The sequence below is a fragment of the Fukomys damarensis genome, unplaced genomic scaffold (genome assembly GCF_012274545.1).
Source record: "Fukomys damarensis isolate Sample0158 unplaced genomic scaffold, DMR_v1.0_HiC HiC_scaffold_10, whole genome shotgun sequence".
In the NCBI taxonomy this organism is placed as follows: Eukaryota; Metazoa; Chordata; class Mammalia; order Rodentia; family Bathyergidae; genus Fukomys; species Fukomys damarensis.
The window spans coordinates 12,570,291-12,589,800 of NW_022900922.1; the positions used below are offsets into that span (position 1 = coordinate 12,570,291).

A 19,510-nucleotide genomic window follows, 5' to 3' on the forward strand; every position below is an offset into this window, starting at 1 on the left:
CAAAAAAAAAAAAAAAAAAAAAAATCAGTTTAAAAACTGTGTACCATAACGTAACTTGAAATTAAATAATGTATATATTATGCAATTTGATTTCTGGCTTTAAAAATATATTTTACAGAAATGTCTTTTTCTCCATTTTAATCATTTTTTATGAAAAAATAAAAATTTCATAACAATAGTTAATACGCATGTTTACATTTTTAAGCACAGAGTTCAGGAGCACTAAGTATTTAAGTTGTCAGTTGTATGACAGGAGTTTCTTTTAACTCTTATTATATTTCATAATAGTTGATACATCATAGTTTACTTTTTATTATCTTGCCAGTCCTCTTGCTGTTACAGTGGGTTGTATTTGAATGTCTTTTGTTTATGTGCACATTGTTCTAATATTTCTGAGTGTATGCACTGTGAAATAGATATAGGTTGAAGAGACACCTATTTTTAAAACTTGTAGTTAGTGAAAATACCTTCTTTGAAAACTCCCACAGACAATGCTGTATATGAATGTACTTGTTTATTTACCTATTCACTGTTGTCACATTTATTGTTAGGTTTAAAAAATTTTTGACAATTTGGACACAGAATGTCTCATCTTGTGTTAATTTGTTCCTCCTGTGATTACTGGCAACATTCAACATCTTTCTGTTTACTGCAAATAGTATTTCATTTGCCTTTTCTCTGTTGTGTATTGCCAGTTTCCATTCTCTCCATTTTCTTCTTGGGATGGCTTATCTTTTTATTACTACTTCTAGGGTGTGAGTTCTTTACATATTGTCCATACTAACATTTTGCTGCTTTTTTTTTTTTTTTTTTTTTTTTTTTTTGCAAATATTATTCTCTTGCTCCTTTTTTACAGGGAAGGGGCTTTTCAGGGAACAAGCCCAGGGCCTCAAGTTTTTCTGCTTTATTCTTATCTCTGCTTTTTAGTTTTCAGGTAGCCTAATTTTGTGTGATCACTTTTTCCTTTATAGTTTTAATTTTTAGTCTTAGTGTTATGAATCCATTTTCAAACATACTCAGTTTCATTATTGTTCTACTTTTCTTTTACAAATAGCCCTTTGTTTCATCTACAGTTTTTCAAATACTGAAATAATGGTAGAATACTTTTTCTAGATTGATAGCCAGTTATTCCTGTTACTTAATAAATTATAATAATTCTTAATCTTTAATAATCTTAAGAGATGAGAGTAAAAATCTACTAAAATGTCTTAATTTGATAGAGCTTTGAAATAAATGTTTTGTTGTATTTGTGGGGGAGAATGACAGACAAAACCCCAGATGAATAAAGGAAAATTGTTAGGAACAAAAAATTATTTGATTTTATGTAAGCTACACTTGAGTAATTTTATGTAGAAAGAATAGATAGAAATTATGTATGGTAGTCAATTTCATAAATATAGAACTGTTACTGTGTATCTTAGTTACAGCATGAAAAATCTATGGATTAAAAATTTACTGTTACTCAGTTTCACATACTGTAAAGCCTCACATAAAAAGAGCCCCCCCCCCTTGTATCGGAGATCGAACTTGGGACCTTGTGCTCACAAGGTGGGCAACAGAACCACTGAGCTAAATCCCCACTCCTTTTTTTGTTTTTATTTCTTTTTATCTGATTTTTGAGTTGGGGATCTTGCTTGCTATGTATTCCGGGCTAGCCTTGAACTTTTAATGTACTCCAGGCTGGCCTTGAAGTCACAGCAGTCTTCCTGCCTCAGCATCTTAAGCATTGGAAGTGCACCACCACACTCCTGTGGTGTAGAGCTATAGAGCTGTGTATATGTGTGTGTGAGACTTTTTTTTTTTTTAGATAGGGTCTTGTGTAATTCAGGCTTGTCTTGAACTTATGTGTAGCCTAGGCTAGCCTTGAACTTGGGGCAATTCTCTTGCCTCAGCCTCCCTGGTGCTGAGATGACAGGTGTGTGCCATCACGCCCAGTTAGAACTGTATATGCTTTTGTTTTTTGGTAGCTGGATCAAACTCAGGATCTTGAGCTTGCAAGGCAGGTGCAGTGCCACTGAGCTAAATCCCTGGCCCTAGAACTATATTTTGATAGGCAAAAAGTGCAATTTCTAAAATTGAGATGAGAGGGCAGGAGGGGACAAAAAAAATAGAAAAAATGGAAACAATGCTTTTTGTAAATAAGGAGAGGAAGACATATCATGTACAGCTACAGATTCCCTGTATGAATGTGATTATTACGTATATCTAAAATGTACCAGTAAAATTATTACTTAATAAAATTGTGTTCCGGTAACTTTATTTAGATTAGAAGTACACTCTGTCCATGATTTCTGAGGAATGTAGTATATCCCCATACTGTCTGTAATATAAAAATTGTAGTAATTTTGCTAGGATATTTTAGTACTTTAGTAGCTTGTATTTTTCTTGTGGTGCTGAGGATGGAACCCAGAGCCTTATGCATACTAGGCAAGTACTCTATCATTGCGCTACATTACTAGGGTCTTATATACATATTGTGCAGTGGTCATCACAAGTCATCATATTGCTTTTTAGGAGACATTTTAATGCTTTAAACAAATACTTTTTAGTGAAGGTGCGACCCCCTGCCCCCAGTGTTTTCTGGTTGTGATATTGGAATCAGGTACTGTTGACATATAGGGTGGAGGCTGAGATGCTGCTAAATATTGTACAGTGCACAGGGCTAAGATACATATTGTGCAGTGGTCATCACAAGTCATCATATTGCTTTTTAGGAGACATTTTAATGCTTTAAACAAATACTTTTTAGTGAAGGTGCGACCCCCTGCCCCCAGTGTTTTCTGGTTGTGATATTGGAATCAGGTACTGTTGACATATAGGGTGGAGGCTGAGATGCTGCTAAATATTGTACAGTGCACAGGGCTAAGCATGCTGTCCATAGAGTTGCCTGCTACACTATGTCAGTGCTGCTGAGGTTGAAAAAACCCTGCTTTAAATAATGGGAACACAGTCATTTTGTAGGGGCAGTTTGAATGCATAAATTTGTCTTGTGTCCCTTGTTCCTGGAGATTGATCTATCTGCACTAAGAAAATGAAATGATAGTTTAATATTAACTTGTTAATCTTTGAAAAATTCTTCAGTAGTTTTTGTTTTTACTTCCTCACTTAGTTTTTGATGATGGAGATGAGAAGACACTGAGACGGTCATCACTGTGCCTGAAAGGAGAGAGACATTTTGCTGAAAGTGAAGTATGTAATTATGTAATAAATATGTCTATTTTGTATTGAGTGATGTAAATATTTGCTTTCTCCTTTAGTGCACTTGTTAATCAGGAAAGTTCATAGTGTGATCTGTTGAAGTGTGTTTAAAGGTCTTGTGTTTGAGGACTAGATTCTTTGTGGTCTAAAGTATTGTCTACAAAGAAAATGTGTTGGGCTTGTTTAATTATTTGAAGGCCACTTTTATTTAGTTTTCTTAAATTTGGTGAGTAATTATGATATAGAGGTGTCTGATTTGTTAACCCACCTGTACCCTGTCAAGACTTGCAGAATGTGCAGATACAACAAGCGTTCCCAAGCTGCTGCTACCTGGCATAGTCATAGCCTAGTCTCAGTAAGCCTTGCCTGTCTTCCCTTGCTAAAATAGTACCCTCATTTCCTCTTCATCCTTTTAAATTGATTTAGTTTTCTTCATAACAGTTATCATTTCCTAATAGCAATATATATACACACACACACACACACACACACACCCACACCCACACCCACACACCCACCCACCCAGTTACTATTTTGTTATTATGTGTCTTCCTCACTGGAACATGTCAGGAAGATCAGGAACTTTGTATTGTCTTCCTCACCACTTTGTTCCTTGTTTCTTTAACAGTACACAGCACAGAAGAGGAACTGAATGAATGTTAGATGAGTAAATGTAGTTCTTATATTTGCCAGGGGCTTTGATAATTGCTTTCACTACATTATCACAGTTGTTACATTGTGAGATAGCGATTGCTATTATTTGCACTTTCCTAGCAGCAAGCTGCACTCTTCCTTTGAAAGTTGTATCAGCAATGCAAGGTTGGTAAGCTTTGTAACTCAGTAGCTTATAATTCGCAATTTAAAAAGTAAACATGTTGGGAGTGGTGAAATATTGTGTGTTTATGAGTATTAATTAATGCACAGTGTACCCCAAATATAATTTTTTTAGTTGTCATTTAGAAAAAGTGTTTCTTTTGGGAAATCTTAATGTAAATTTAATAAGCTCTTAGATTGTATTTGTTCTGAAATTATTTTTGTTTCCCTTAGTGATTTAATTCTTATTTAAATTTAGAATTTGGATGGGTCTTCTATACTATGGTTTCTAGTCTCCTTTTCCAGTTCTTCTAACTTTATTAGTATGCTACTTGGCCTTTTCAATTATGGTTCCTACTTTTGGGAGGGGGGCTCTGTTCATCTATACTTGTTGGAATCTTAAATATTTCTTAAGACCACCAGAAATACTGTCTCTATAATGTCTCAATTGAGTTTTCCACCCAAGTTTGTTCTCTTTATCCTTTGATCCTTTTGAACTTTGCATCCTTGTTTTATAATCTTCTTGTTACTTTTCTTATTTTCTTTATATGATTTTAAGCTGTTTCATAAGGATAATCATGTTTTTCTCATTGTGATAGGTCCTCCTTTTTCCTACAGTGTTTTCTACATAAAAGTCTTCAATAAATATGTGTTGAATTACCTGTGAAATTTTAAATATAGACAATGAGTTAGTTTTGGAGCACATACAGTGAAGTAATAGACTCATTTCTATGTGCAATTGCTGTGTGTGTGTGTATATGTATGTATAAACTAATTAAAATATATTTTGAAATATATATTAAAAATAAAACTTCATTTCCCTTAGGTAGCACACATGAACAATTGTTGATTAATATGAGTGCCTGAAAGCTTAACTTTTCACCTAATTAAAGGCATGTGTCTCATTTGGTCCAGAGTAGTATCTAAAATAACTTTTTTTTTAATCAGGAAAATTGAGTTGGAATGGTTGATAAGGTAAATACAGGCCGAAGTAATATGAAGAAGTAGATCTATAACCTTCATACCTTCAAGGGAGGATCTGCTTTAATTTGTGTCTATGCAGGGGAACATTTATGTTTTGCTAGAAGGAAGTCTGAGCCATGTAGACATGGAATTTATACTGGGATAATTTACCATTGGTAGGAGAAAAAGCCTTTGTTAAACAATCAAAAATACTTTAAAATATGAGTAACCCTGTGAAGATTTAGTTAGGAGTGTACACAATAGGAGAATTTAACCTCCCTCCTACCATCCTTCTCATCAATCCAGATGTTGGGGATTGAACCTGGGCCCTAACATAGCATCTCCGAAGCCTATCTTCAGACATTTGGTGCTTATCTTGATAGTTAATTTTGTTTCCATTACTGATGTTTGAGGCCAAGTATGTGTCTGTACAGGCCTGAAATCCCAGCATTCTGGAAGGCTGAGGCAGGAGGACCACAAGTTTGAGTTCAGGCTGTGCAATTTAGAGAAACTCTCAAAATAAAAAAGGACTGACGAGGTATGGCTCAGTGTAAAGGCTCTGGTTCAGTCCCACTCAGTATACCAAGAAAATAGTTTATTTTATAGATTATGATTCTCCATGTACAAGAAAAAATTTGAGCTGCAGTTTAACCTTATTAGTCTTACCTCTTGGGTCTGTGTTTCCACTGAGCTGTTTTCTTTTAACCATTTTTAACTTGTCAAACTTCTAATAGGTAATGAATCATGTAGCAAGAGCAGCCACATTTCTTTCCACTTTTTCCCCCAGTAATGGGCTTGTTCATCTTTGTTTCTAATATCTTTTAAACTAGAATTTTCTTTAGGAAAGTTATGTTTTAGCTTGCTTTCGGGAAAAATTTTTAATCTCAAAATCTGAGCATGTTCTTAAAACTGATTTGGTTTAAAAACAAGAAAGCATTTGCAAAGTAATAACTTTTGATGGTTTTATGTTCTTACCCACAGACATTAGACCAGCTCCCACTCACCAACCCTGAGCATTTTGGCACTCCAGTCATAGGAAAGAAAACAAATAGAGGAAGAAGATCTAATCATATGTAAGTCCATTTTCATAACTCTTAGTTGACCTGAATTCATTTTGCCTTCTAGGATTGTTTTAGTAATTATTTTTAAGTTGTAACTTGCTAAATGCTAATGAGATCTAATAGTAATTTCAGATCTAATCGTGATTTCAGACTTCTCTACGTGGGTGATGTTCTCCATGTTCTACTTCCTATCTGTATTTACCTCCAATTTTTCCCAGTGTGTATCTTGATGCTATATTCATAGTGGAACTAGTTTTTAATCCCTGTTAGATTGTTTTCTTATATCGTGCTCTCATTCATTCTTTTTTTCTGTCACCTAAACATTTTTTTTTCATTTCTCTGTCTTGCTTATTCTTCATTTTTCTACAGAAATGCTACAAGCCTTTATTTGAACTATTTTGTGTCCCCTTCCTCTTTCCTTGAAACCAAGCATATTTTTTTTTCTCCTCTGAACTCCCTGAATTCTTGCCTTTATCGAATATCATAGATAAAACTTTGTCTCTTGCTACAGTGCTTGATTTTCCTTCTTAATAGTAACTACCAAAAAAAAAAAAAAAAAAAAAAAAAAAAAAAAAAAAAAAAACAGCTGACAGAATTTAAAACAGCTAAATAGAAACAGAAGGAAGTTGAAATGGATGGGACGGGATTGTAGTTTTTAATTTATTCTCTTGGTTATTTTAATAATAATTCTGAGTCTTTTGTTTAGACTTAATTTTTTTTTACACATAGGCCAAAATATTACTGGAGAAACTTAAGTACATTTTAAGCTAAATTATTAAACACATTTAGTTTTAAGTGAATGGTTTCATTTAATAGATCAGATAGTAAATTAGTTGTGTTTGAGCTTTGGAGATAGAAGTTGGGTAAGTGCTGTCTCTCATTTAATTTCAACCTCACAGCAACCCGTGAACATAGGTAATATTTTATTCTTATTAGAATTAGGAAACCCAGCCTGCTGATAGACATGAAGTAACTAACCCGAAGATCACAGGAAAGACAGATAGATCCCAGGCTTGAAATCAGCTGTGTTCCACAGGCCTTTTCTCATGGGCTTTTTTGCTTGGTTAGAGTATTTGTTACTTTCAAAATCAGTTTAATAGTAAATAAGTCCCTGTTCGAAGGAAGAACTTAAATAACTAATTATTACATTGAAGAAATAAAAATAAGTAAAGCTATGTATTTTCCAATTAGACCTATGATTTGAGTTGTTTATTATTTTCTTTCCTAACTAAATCTTTTAGAAAATGTTTTCCTTAATTACCAAGTGAATAATTTCTCTCACTTATGATTTAACTTGCTGGTGACTTGTTTATTTTAGGATATTGATTTGTGACTATTATTTTTCCATTTGTGACATTTACTAATTGTTTTAACTAGAAAGAAAATTAAGTAAAAAATGAATGGTGGCATTATTAGTAAGAAAGACCTTTGTTGTGAATATTCACTGTTAACTGTTCTGTGTTAATGTTTTTAGTGTTTCTAGAGGGCTGTTATGCTCCATAAAATAGTCACTAAGTGCTTGAATTGTTATTTTTTAAATATCTCTTTGAAAAACTTTAGTTGCAAGTTAAGATTTTATCTATCATAAAACATTACAGTTTTCCCATAGTACTATACCATTTCTGTGTGCGTGTGCGTGTGCGTGTGTGTGTGTGTGTGTGTGTGGGTGGTGGGGGTTTGATATTGGGGATGGAGCCAGACTGGGTTTGAATTAGTGATCTTCCTGCTTCAGCCTTTCCAGTAGCTGGGGTTGCAGGAATATTCCACCACACTTGGCCTATACAGTACTTGACTTTTAAGAAACTGTGATTGATGACATCAGAACAATGAGTTGGAGTGTATAAAACAAAATGGTTTCATTAGTGGTGATTTCCACTTACCTAGCTATTATTGTGAACTCTTGAGCCCTTTGACCTGGTCTTTAATTCTAGCCCTGCCATTTCTTGCTATGTGCAAGTTGTTTAATCTTTTCAGGCCTCAATTCATGTGTAAAGTTAGGATATTACAGTACTTATTCCTAGAGTTGTGAAAATTCAGTGAATTCTTATTATTGTGTGTAAGTACAGGCTATATTTCCCTTACCAAACTGAGCATTTAGATTTTGTATTTTTAGATTAGAGACACTCAAACTGTACTGTGTAAGTGGCAGTTACCATCATTATTTATATTTATTTCTCTATTTGGGGTTTTGAGATTGGGTTTTACTGTGTAATTCAGGCTGGCCTTGAACTCACTGTGCAGCGTAGGCTGACCTCAAACTTGTGGAGATACTCCTGCCTCAGCCTCCCAAGTGCTGAAATTAAAGATGTGTGCTACCATGCTTGGCCATCATCATATATGGACGTGAAAAGAATTCATGATGAAATACGAGTATATTGCAGGACTTTATTATATTTGAAAATGTTTGTGTTCATAAAAGTTCTTTTTACTTGTGCTCATTCTGACAGGCAAGAGTGGTTTTAGTTGCATTATTTGAACTTTTAAAATAACATTCCATATTACACTTTGTCTGAAAAATAATTTTTAACCTATCGAGAATTTTTAAATTTTTAAAAAACTCACCTTTAGACCTTTTAAAAAATCTTTTTACCAATGTCATCTAGAAGTGGAAAAGTACACAAAGTACACTATAGAATACCACACAGACAGAACTACAGAAAATTCCAAAATTTATTAAAAAGCTCCTTATGTTTCTTAGCTCAGGCATCCCTTTCCTGAATATGAGAATAAAACATGAAGGTGCCGTGGAACAAGTTGATCTTTTCTTTGTAAAGATGCTAGTAAATATTACAAGTGATTTTTCTGTTCCTGAAATGATAGATTAGCTGTTCGGTTTGGGTGTGTGGATACTTGTAAAGTATGAGGCGGACAGAAGGCTGAGAATTATTGCTGTTCTATGAAATGAAGTCCAGTTGTCCAGTTTCATCTGTAACCTTTTTTTTCCCCCCGTATTGGGGATTGAACTCAGGTCCTTGCGCTTTGCACTTGTGAGGCAGGCGGTGGAACCACTGAGCTAAATCCCTGGCCCTTTGTCTGTAATTTTTTTTTTTTTTTTTTTTTTTTTGTGTTTTTTGAGACAGGATCTCACTATGTAGTTGAGACTGACCTAGAACTCACTATGTAGCCCAGGCTGGTCTCGAACTCACAGCAATCCTCCTGCCTGGCCTCCCGAGTGCTGGGATTATAGGCGTGTGCCACCACGCCTGGCTGTCTGTAATCTTGTTTTACTTGCAGTTCCATTTCTTCACTGCTGTAGATAGTCACTTAACTGCCATGGAATTGGAGAGTATTGTTCTTGCTCAGCACTTTAGGTCTCCATATATGAGTATCATAAGCAAGTACTGCAGTTTGAAGTAGCGATCTTAATTGTTTTTCCTTGAAGTTTGTTCTTTTTTTTCCCAAGTGATTCTCTATAATAGAATCTTGGACCTGGATCCTTTAGGTCATTTATCTGATCTTCATTTGTGCTTTTTTGGGGGGAGACAGTCGCACCTGTCCTTAAACTCGTTATGTAGCTGGCATTGAACTTGAAGTGGGTAGTCCTCCTGCCTCAGCCTGCAAGTGCTGGGATTACAGCCTTATGCCACTACACCCAGCTACATTTACTCTGTTGAAAAGTATTTTCTTTATGGTTCTTTGATTGCCATAAAAAATGTATTTTTGTATAAAGATAAGTAAGTTTGTCTCTTCCCAGTATTCTTAGGACTCCCATTGTTGCAGAAAATGTGTCATTACCTTTGTTTGCTTGTAGCAGCTTTTAATACATTTGTCACTTAAGCCCTGTCCCTAGTTATTCTAGAATTTTTTATTTTTATTTATATTCTGCCTTCCATTAATCCTACTTTTTTTTTTTTCCCTTTGGTACCAGGGATTGAACTTGGCACCTTGTACTTGTGAGTTAGGCGTGGTGCCACTGAGCTAAATCCCCAGCCCTGTTGATGCTTTTAAGTAATGTCTGATTTGATTGCATTTTTCCTTGTAATTTATTGTGTGCAAAGGTTAATACTGTCTAAAATATAAATTAATGGAAATAATTTCATATACTCCTCATTTTTTTCTGATAACCTGGCAAAAAGTATATGCGCAACATCTGTAGTAGGAAAGTAGTCTGTACTTGCTTTTTTTTTCCCCTTTCATAAAAGGAAGAAGAAAAATGAAGCTTAAATGATTTTTGTTTTGCCTTTCTTTGAGACAGGGTTTTGCAATGAGTTCGGGCAGACCTTAACTTTACCATGTAGCCCAGGCTGTCCTCAGACTCACCATGATCTTTCTGTCTCAGTCTTCTCAGTACTGGGATTACAGGCAGGTGTCACCATGCTCAGCTCTAGTTTCTTTCTTAACTCTTAAATGTTAGGGAAGTGCTATATGCCTGACCTACATTCACAGCAAGGATTTCCTTTTTAATAAAAATTAAGAAAAAGATTAAAACCCATTTATTATTAAATCTATGTATTCTTGTGTTTCAATTTCTGAGAACCTATGCATTTTCAGTTTTCCTATTTAGTAGACCTTTTGAATTACTAATATACAAAGTATGAAATTCATAATTTCCTGAAATAACGAATGATCATTGCAGTTAGACTTACACTTCAAAGATTGACCTGTGAAATTCTTCACTCAGTTTTGTATTTGAATTTCATCATTTACTATTTATTTTGGCATATGTCTTATTTGATGTTCTTTCTTGATTTACAACTAATTTTTAATGAACAGTGACTATGATTAACTTTAGGCAGTTAGCTGTTAGTGTATTATGGAAAATATATTTAGATCTGTTTCCATTGGTCCTATCAGATTTTATTTCATAGGGACAGTATTACTTTATTATGGCTCTATAAATAAGTATCTTGCTACCAAAGAAACATCCTCAGAGGAAAATAAAGACTGGTCAGGCTTTCTGCTGGCTGTACCTTTGTTCCCTTGAAAATGAGGATCCTCGGGATCAAACTGAGGGCCTTATATATGGTAGGCAAAATGCTCTTCTACTGAACTTCATTCCAGCCTATTTTTTTTTATGCTGTTTATTTTAGTTTGTCAGTTTATTGAATAGCTGTTTTGTATAAAGTTCCCTGGCTAAACACTTCTAAATAAAAAGTTACAGGAGCCTTAGATATACTGTATAATTTACACTGGTTATATATGTTTGTGATCAGAATAAAATAAAATCATAATTACCATAGTAGAAAGAAGTGGATCACTTTATTTCATCAACAGGTACTGAGCATCTGTGCTGTGTCAAACACTATTCATGTACTTGAGACAATAAAGAATAAATAAGTATATAATACGATAGAAGTTTTAAATGCTGTGGAAATACAAATAACAAGGCAAAAGGAAGATAGGCAAATGGGTTGTAATCTTAACCTAGGTAGTCAGGGCAGCCTTACTGGGGTGGCATTTGAGAGAGACTATGCAGGTGGGGAGAAGAAAAAGGAGGTAGAAAATTGAGGTAGTGAGAGCTGATTGGAAAGTGAGGTCAGACTTTTTGTTCTAAGATAGAGAAGTAACAGTGAATTTATAGAAATAATACTATGCTAATTAGACAGAATCTGGTAAAGGCAGAAACATGGAGAGAAGGAAACATGGCTGGAAACAATGTTGAGTAGGTAAGAGGAGGAGGAGTGTCTGATATACATGAAGTGATGGTTTGAGAGTGGACAGTGTAAGTGCATAGATGTTTCATGTTAGACAAACTCAGCAATTTTTTAAAAAATAAAACTTTCTGGAGTTGGAAGTATTAATACTTAAGTCTTAGGAAGTTAGAAGTTTTATAAAGATGCAGATACCCTTGTTAGGCAAAAAAACAATTTTCTCTTTCTGTGTTTTACAGAGCTTGGTATATAGTATCTCTGACATTGGTACTTTCTAGCTTGCTAATGATAATAGTATAAAGGTTATCCATAAAAATGCCAGCTGAATAAATTTTCTTTGACTACTTTGAAATAGCTGTAATTATGGTGTTAGCTTTGGTCAGAGTTCTACAGCTGTTACGAAGTTGAGAGATTAAAGTTATCATCCTTGAGAAGCTCTTTGGAATCAAGTAGAAATCAGACTTGTGAAGTCTGGTTGTCACTCTCCAAGCTGTGTGTCCATGTGTAGGGTCTCATACTCTGCTGAAATAAGGACACCTTGGGGTTTTCCTATTATTGCTTTCTAAGTAGAAATTAAACTTCACATGCCACTTGAAATACAGTAATTGTGCTCAGTAATAGACTTTGAAATTTTTCTTGGTTTCTACCAGGAAACAATTTATAAGTTCTTTGATCATTAAAATCAAGTAGTGGTATTCCCCATATCACTCTAAAATATTTAAGATTATCATAATAGTTTTTGTTTTATTTATATTCATATTGAAATATATATATGTAAAGCTATATTGTCATGCCTTAAGAAAGGCATTAAAGACAGACTAAGACTATGATGGACAAGGTGCAGTGAACCAGATAGTTAAAATCACATTTTAAGTTTTTGTTGTTTGTTTATGGTGCTGGGGATTAAACCAAGGGCCTTTCACATGCTAAGTAGTTGCTCTACCACTGAGTTAACACCTGACCCCAATCATGTTTAAAGTTTTAAAGTAGTTATATATCACTTTGCATTTTTTTTTTTTTGATCAGTGAAACTGGTCATTCACTATCTTTGTAGGGTAATCGAGATCAGCTATTGTTTTATTTCACAAAAACAATCTACAGTAGTCTGTCTAGTCAACATTTCCTAGAGTTCTTGCTTATTCTGGCATTTTTGGTTTTGTTTTTTTTGTTGTTGTTTTGTTTTTTTTTTGGTGCCGGGGATCAAACTCAGGTCCTTGCTCTTCCAAAGCAGGCATCCACCGGAACCACCGAGCTAGATCCCTGGCCCTATTCTGGCATTTTTAGTAGTCAGTTGTTAGAAATCTTTAGGACTGATTGTGGACTGTGTTAGAGCCAGATTCAAAAGAGTATCTGTGTGTGTGTGTGTGTGTGTGTGTGTGTGTGTGTGTGTATTTTTTTTTTCCTATTTAGATTTACTTTACTTAATTTGCTAACCCAATATTGTGTTACTGTAAGCCATTTTAAAAACATAATATAGGGCCGGGGATTTAGCTCAGTGGTTCCGCTGCCTGCTTTGCAGGTATAAGGTCCCAAGTTTGATCCCTGGTACCAAAAACAAAACAAGACAAAACATAATACAAAGGAATTCTGTATACCTTTTATGAATACCTAGTTTTTGTTCTGTTTATTTGATAGCATAGCAGTAGTTAAATCTTACCAGATTACCTTTCCCCCTTGTAACCTCCAGTTAATCAAAATTTGCTGCCTCCATTTTAAGAATTAGCTTGGTTCAAAGGAGTATAAAATAGTTTTCTCCAACTCCTAAAATCTGAGATTGGAATCTGATATTGTATTGATTGATTAATTGATTTTGATGCTGGGAATTGAACTCGGGACCTTGTGCTTGCAAGGCAGGCAGTAGAACTGCTGAGCTAAATCCCCGGCCTGTAATCTGATATTTTAATATATAACTGACATGTTTAGGATGGGACCTTCAACTTTTTGAGGATTTGGGAGCCAGTCATTTTTTTTCTGATCTTCTCTCATAATCTTTCTAAAAACTAGTAAATAGACCTGAAAGATATTTAAGAATGTGATATTCTTTCTTCTGAAGATACCCTTGCTTTTTATTCAGTAGAACTTTGGGAATATATTTAAAACTTAAACTAGCCATTTTGTACGTTTCAGGAAATGTGATAAAAGCGCTAGAATACCTGTGTTCTTTTTTTTTTTTTTTCCAGCTTTAATTGAATTTATTGGTACATTTTAGGGATACAGTACAGTTACATTCATGGTTGGGATCTTGTACCTCTACATGACAAGTCTTGATTCTCATTTTTTCCCCTTACCCCTGCCCTCCCTTCACCCCCTTCTCCCCTCCCCATCTACAAACACTTTATTTTCATCTTTTCATTATCTCACATTTTTTTCTTTTCCCTTATTACCGTTCCCCTACCCATCCCACCTTCCCTACACCTTTAGCTCCTTTCTTCCCATTTCTAAATGTCAGTAATCTTATTAGGATCTTATGTATTATTGCTGATTATTCACACCAGAGAAACTATTCGGTATTTACACATGTGTGACTTATTAGAATACCTGTGTTCTTTATTGGTTTGTTAACTCTTTGTGAAGATAAATGCAAATATCTTATTTCTTCTCTCCCTAGACCAGAAGAAGAGTCTTCATCATCCTCCAGTGATGACGATGATGATGATAGGAAACAGATTGATGAACTGCTAGGCAAAGTTGTATGTGTAGATTACATTAGTTTGGATAAAAAGAAAGCATTATGGTTTCCAGCATTGGTGAGTAGCTTCAGAATTAAAAGTTTAATTTTCAGCTATATAAATTTATGCAGAATAGATTTTCTTACTAGTTTTTTTCATAGGTATAAAATGGGGTAATATTTCTGGTACCATTAAGTTCACAGAGTTTACTTTCAAAACTCTGAGTATAAAGAATTCTTGATGATACTCAAGAAACAGAATCTCTATAACTGAGTATACCAGAGTTGATTATAATGCTCTCTTAATTTTGGGTAGAAAATTTGTTAAAGCCAAGTTTATTTCAAGTCTGCTTTATTAAAGAACATACTATTGGTTGACCTCCATTTTCCTTATATTCAGCAAATGCCCAAAGCATTTGTTCCCTTGACCTTAATCTTATCTTTAGGTACTCCCTACATAATCATGACTGTATTTATACATTACCTCATTCTCTACTATAAATTTATATACGTACTTACTACTTAGTGTTTTCTAAATTTACACCTCTGTAAGTCCTAGGTTGAATTTAGAACTTTTCTTTTTTCAACATTATCTTTGTGTAGTTGTGAGGAAGTACTTCTGTACTTCATTATTAAGGTATCCTCACTATTGTCCCGAATTGTATATAACTCTTAACTGTGATGGCAAGTCTTTTGAACTTTTTCTGTTTGTTCTTGCTAAGCAGTGGCCTCTTTAGAGGGCCCTGTATGAGATCATGGGTTTTTTTTTTTTTTTTTTTTTTTTTTAAAGAGAAAACCAATTTTTTTTTTTTTTTTTTTTTTTTTTTTGAGACAGGGTCTCACTATGTAGTTGAGACTGACCTGGAACTCAAGTAGCTCAGGCTGGTCTCCAACTCACAGCGATCCTCCTGCCTCAGCCTCCTGAGTGCTGGGATTACAGGCGTGCGCCACCACTGACCTGGAACTTACTATGTAGTCCAGGCTGTTCTCGAACTCACAGCGATCCCCCTGCCTCTGCCTCCCGAGTCCTGGGATTACAGGCCTGCGCCACCACACTCAGCATCACATAGTATTTAAAGGCTTAATCAGGCTGCTTTTTAACCAATCTTTATTTATTTATTTTTTTCCCCCCATGTGGGGGATTGAAATCAGGACCTTGTTTTTTGCCCGGCAGGCATGGTGCCCCTGAACTAATTCCCAGGCAACCACTCTTTTTGAATAAACAACAAAATAAAATAATTTTTAATTCTTAAAACAGTGCAGGCTCAACTAGTATCTAGTCATACACTTTACTTAAGTGTATACTTTTGTGGTAGTAAGAATACATTTCTTTCTGGAGAAAGTGTAATTGGATAAATTGAAAGTTTAAAATTTCAAACAAGATACTGAAATGAGTACTCAGGATATCTTTAGGATTGGATTAAAATTTTAATCCAATGTTGTTGTTTTGTTTTACAGTATTGAGGATTGACTGAGTTACATCCTTAGTCTTTAAAACTAATTTCATTTTATTTAAAGACAGGATCTTCCTAAGTTGCCAAGTGGCTCAGGCTGGGCTTGAATTTATGATCTTCCTACCTCATCTTTCCAGAATGTTGGGATTGTATGTGCACCACCGCACCTGACTTGAACTCTTACCCTCTAAAAGTTGATGTGTTTGCTTTGTTATGGCTTCTGAATTTACCTGAAATTGGGTTATTTGTATCAAACACTGGGAAAACCATCTTTTGCAGATACACTCTCCAGTTTATAGATACTACTAGGACAATCCATTGATTAAACTTAAATTGCATATACTGTTCTCTTCTGTGTTTTTGTATCAAGAAACAAAATAGATCAAAATCATTCCTTGTTTTGATATATTAACCAAATTCCATTAAAATATTTCTTCTAATGGCATTGAATAATTTTTTCTTTTGGTATTGGGGATTGAACTCAGGACTGTGCTTCTGAGGCCAATGGCTGAATCACTGAGCTAAAATCCCTGGCCCTAACATTTTTTGTTTTGTGAAGCATATTTAAGAAGTATGGGTTAAACATGGCATCTTTCAGCTACTAAGCATTGTTCAAAATATTTTACAAGGATTGATCAAACGAAGTAATGATTCTCTTTTCTTGTGGTTAATTTTTTAAAATTTCTGTTAAAAATCTGCTAATCTTTATTCTGATCCTCTTATTTTCCTATTCACTACCACTCACACAGGCTTGGAAATGGGATAAAATACATGGTTCTATTTTTATATGTATTTGTATGAAAATTTATATCAGTAATATATACAAACTCCTGTATATTTATGGTTTTGATGAACTTAAACTAACCTTGATCTCAAGTATTTCTGAAAGGAGAAGGAAAGAAAGAAAAAATGTTATAGAGTAGAAGCATCTTTTTACTTTCTCTTGGCTAATGTGATATTTTTGTTGTCCTTTTCACTTGAATATGTTTTGTAAGTTGTTTGTGTTTTTTTTGGTTTGGTTACTGGTCAAACTCAGGACCTTGCGCTTGCGAAGCAGACAGCAGAATCACTGAGCTAAATCCCTGGCCCTCACTCAATGTGTTTTGTGTTCTTTATCCTTAGTGTTTAGTTCAGGGTTTGACACAAAATAAATTACCCCATAAATTTCAGCTTATATAATATAATGAAAATAACTATAGCACTTATTTTTTAATAAATGCATATAAATATCTTGTGATACTTGCCTATGTGTTCATCTATCCAACATTTATTGGAAGCCTATTATGTACAAGAACTGTGCTATCCTTTTATAGGTGTATGGTATATTATTATTCCCATTTAGAGATAAGGAAATAAAGTATTAATTAGAGGTGTTAAGTAACTTGCCATATTTTGGGTTAATCAAATTTTAAGTGTTAGTGCATGTCTTCATTTTTTTGTTCTTAAAGCACTAAGGTACTTCGTAAAAATTTCCTTTCAAAGTATATATTTTGAAACACTAGTGTGCCATTTTCTCAAACAGCATGAATAGTTTTGTTTAATCCTAAGAGAGTCTGGGAAATGTATTTACCACCCTCCCCCCACTTTTTTTGTGCGCCGGTGATCAAACTTGGGTCATGGGAACCACTGAGCTAAATCCCTGGCCCTGCCCCCATTTTTAACAGGGGAAAATCTTAGCTTCTGACACTCATGGTTTTTTCAATTTTCTTCATCAAGCTCTCCTTTTCCAACCCGATTTTACTGTTGTAATTGAATATTCAGAATACATAACTCCATATTCTCTTCACTTTGTAGTCTTAGCTGCAGAGATAACAAAGTGAAATGCCTTTGGGACCTTATAAATAACATACATAGATGAACAGAATAAAACACTGAAATTGTTTCTGTCACGTAATTCAAGAATGAATCCCCCTTTTTTGTTGTTGTTGTTTTTTTTGAGACAGGGTCTTACTATGTAGTTGAGATTGCCCTGAAACTCACTATGTAGCCCAGGCTGGTCTAAAACTCACAGTGATCCTCCTGCCTCAGCCTCCCAAATGCTGGGATTACAGGCATGCACCATCATGCCGGACACGAATCCACACTTTGAAAAACCGCTGTCAGGTGTCACCAAAGCTATCATATATGCAGTTTGCAAAACCTCTGGCTCTTTAGAGAAAAGTTAGTGGCTTTGACTTGCCTGCTCCATTTTTAGAACTCGAATTTATATCTTAGTGTACAGATTTGGAGTAGAAGCCATCTGTTATGTACTGATGTCTATGAGTGATATCTTTTTATCATCATTGTACTATACATGTTTTATATTCTTTTATCTCCAGTGCTTAGGTCAGGGAATGATTTTTGACACCCCCCCCTTTGGTGCTGGGGGTCGAACTCGGAAACTTGTGCTTGGGAGGCAGGTGGTGGCAGCACTGAGCTAATTCCCTGGCCCTTTTGACCCATTTTTGAGCTCCAGACTTAGTTGTCTGTTCATTGTCTCAATTTGGATATATGTTAGCCACGTCAAAAGATAAGCTCCAGCTTCTTTTATTATCTTTGCCATCACGCCCAAATATAGTCTTTCTCACTTGTTTTTCTTCACTTGAATGACATTGCACAAGACATAAAAACTGAGGGTCCTCTTGTCTTTACACTTCTTTAATTACAATTTTCATTCCTTTAATTTATCATCATCACCATTTTAGTCCAAGTTTCACCCAGGTGACTGACATAGCTAAAGCTTTCAGTTCTCATGTCTTTCCATTAATTTCTTAATTAGCAAATGTGTTGTGTCATACTCTTGCTTTAGACTGTTTCAGTAAAGATTTTCATTTACTCGGAGATTATCATGGCCTACCGGTCTCTGGAAATACAAAACCCGTCCTCTTCTTAGCCATGATGTAGTTCTACATTTTTCTTTCTCTCTCTAGAATTTGGTTCATAGCCTCCTTATTAGTCATAGCTGTGCCTCTGCTTTCAGAGCCATGACTTTGCAAGAAACCACTCTGGATTATCCGGAGAGCCTGGAGGATGTTAGGATATAGGATATCAGTGTAGTTTCCTAGCTCCCACAAGTTTGTACCTATTTAACCACAAACTGAAACTGGTTTTTAAACTTTAAGTTTCAACTATTTTAAAAAAGAATTTAAATAGTAGTTGCTTAATTATAAGTTTCACACTTTTTTTTTTAAAGGTGGTTTGTCCTGATTGTAGTGATGAGATTGCTGTAAAAAAGGACAACATTCTTGTTCGATCTTTCAAAGATGGAAAATTGTAAGTATTATTAATTTAACCTGGAAAATTTCTCTATAAAATGTATGTGCTTTTTTCCCCATACTAGGAAAGTAAATGATCAATTAGGTTTTTTTGAATGACCGTGGATTTTTATTTTTCATCTCACAGAATGTTTCAGAGAACTATTTTTCACATTCTTGTTAAGTGTGGTGATCTCAGAATGTCTTTTCTAAAGTGGACTATCAGTATAGTCTTTGATTTGTCAACATTTGGTTGTAGGATACTGATGATTTGTTGAGGCAAAGTTGATGTTTTAGTATTTAATACTTTATCGATATTCATATTAACATTTCTATAGGTTTTTTTTTTTTAATTTTAATTTTTTGGTACCAAGGATCAAATTCGGGACCTTGCTCTTGTGAGGCAGGCAACAGTACCACTGAGCTAAATCCTTGGCCCATCTGTAGGGTTTATTCTTTTTTGTTTGTTTGTTTGTTTGGTTTGAGACAGGGTCTCACTATGTAGTTGAGACTGACCTTTAACTCACTG

At 34.7% G+C, this 19,510-nt stretch overlaps 1 protein-coding gene across 3 annotated transcripts in view; it reads left to right on the top strand.

The window, feature by feature from the left end:
• The window catches only part of Arid4b (AT-rich interaction domain 4B), a 146,675-nt gene that overhangs the window by 66,181 nt on the left and 60,984 nt on the right, over positions 1-19,510 (top strand). For all 3 annotated transcript variants that reach the window (XM_010621972.2, XM_010621970.3, XM_010621973.3), the window contains 4 exons: positions 3,110-3,189; positions 5,956-6,047; positions 14,235-14,373; positions 18,921-19,000. In XM_010621972.2, coding sequence (XP_010620274.1) covers positions 3,110-3,189; positions 5,956-6,047; positions 14,235-14,373; positions 18,921-19,000 — 391 coding nt within the window. The remainder of the gene's footprint in view (positions 1-3,109; positions 3,190-5,955; positions 6,048-14,234; positions 14,374-18,920; positions 19,001-19,510) is intronic.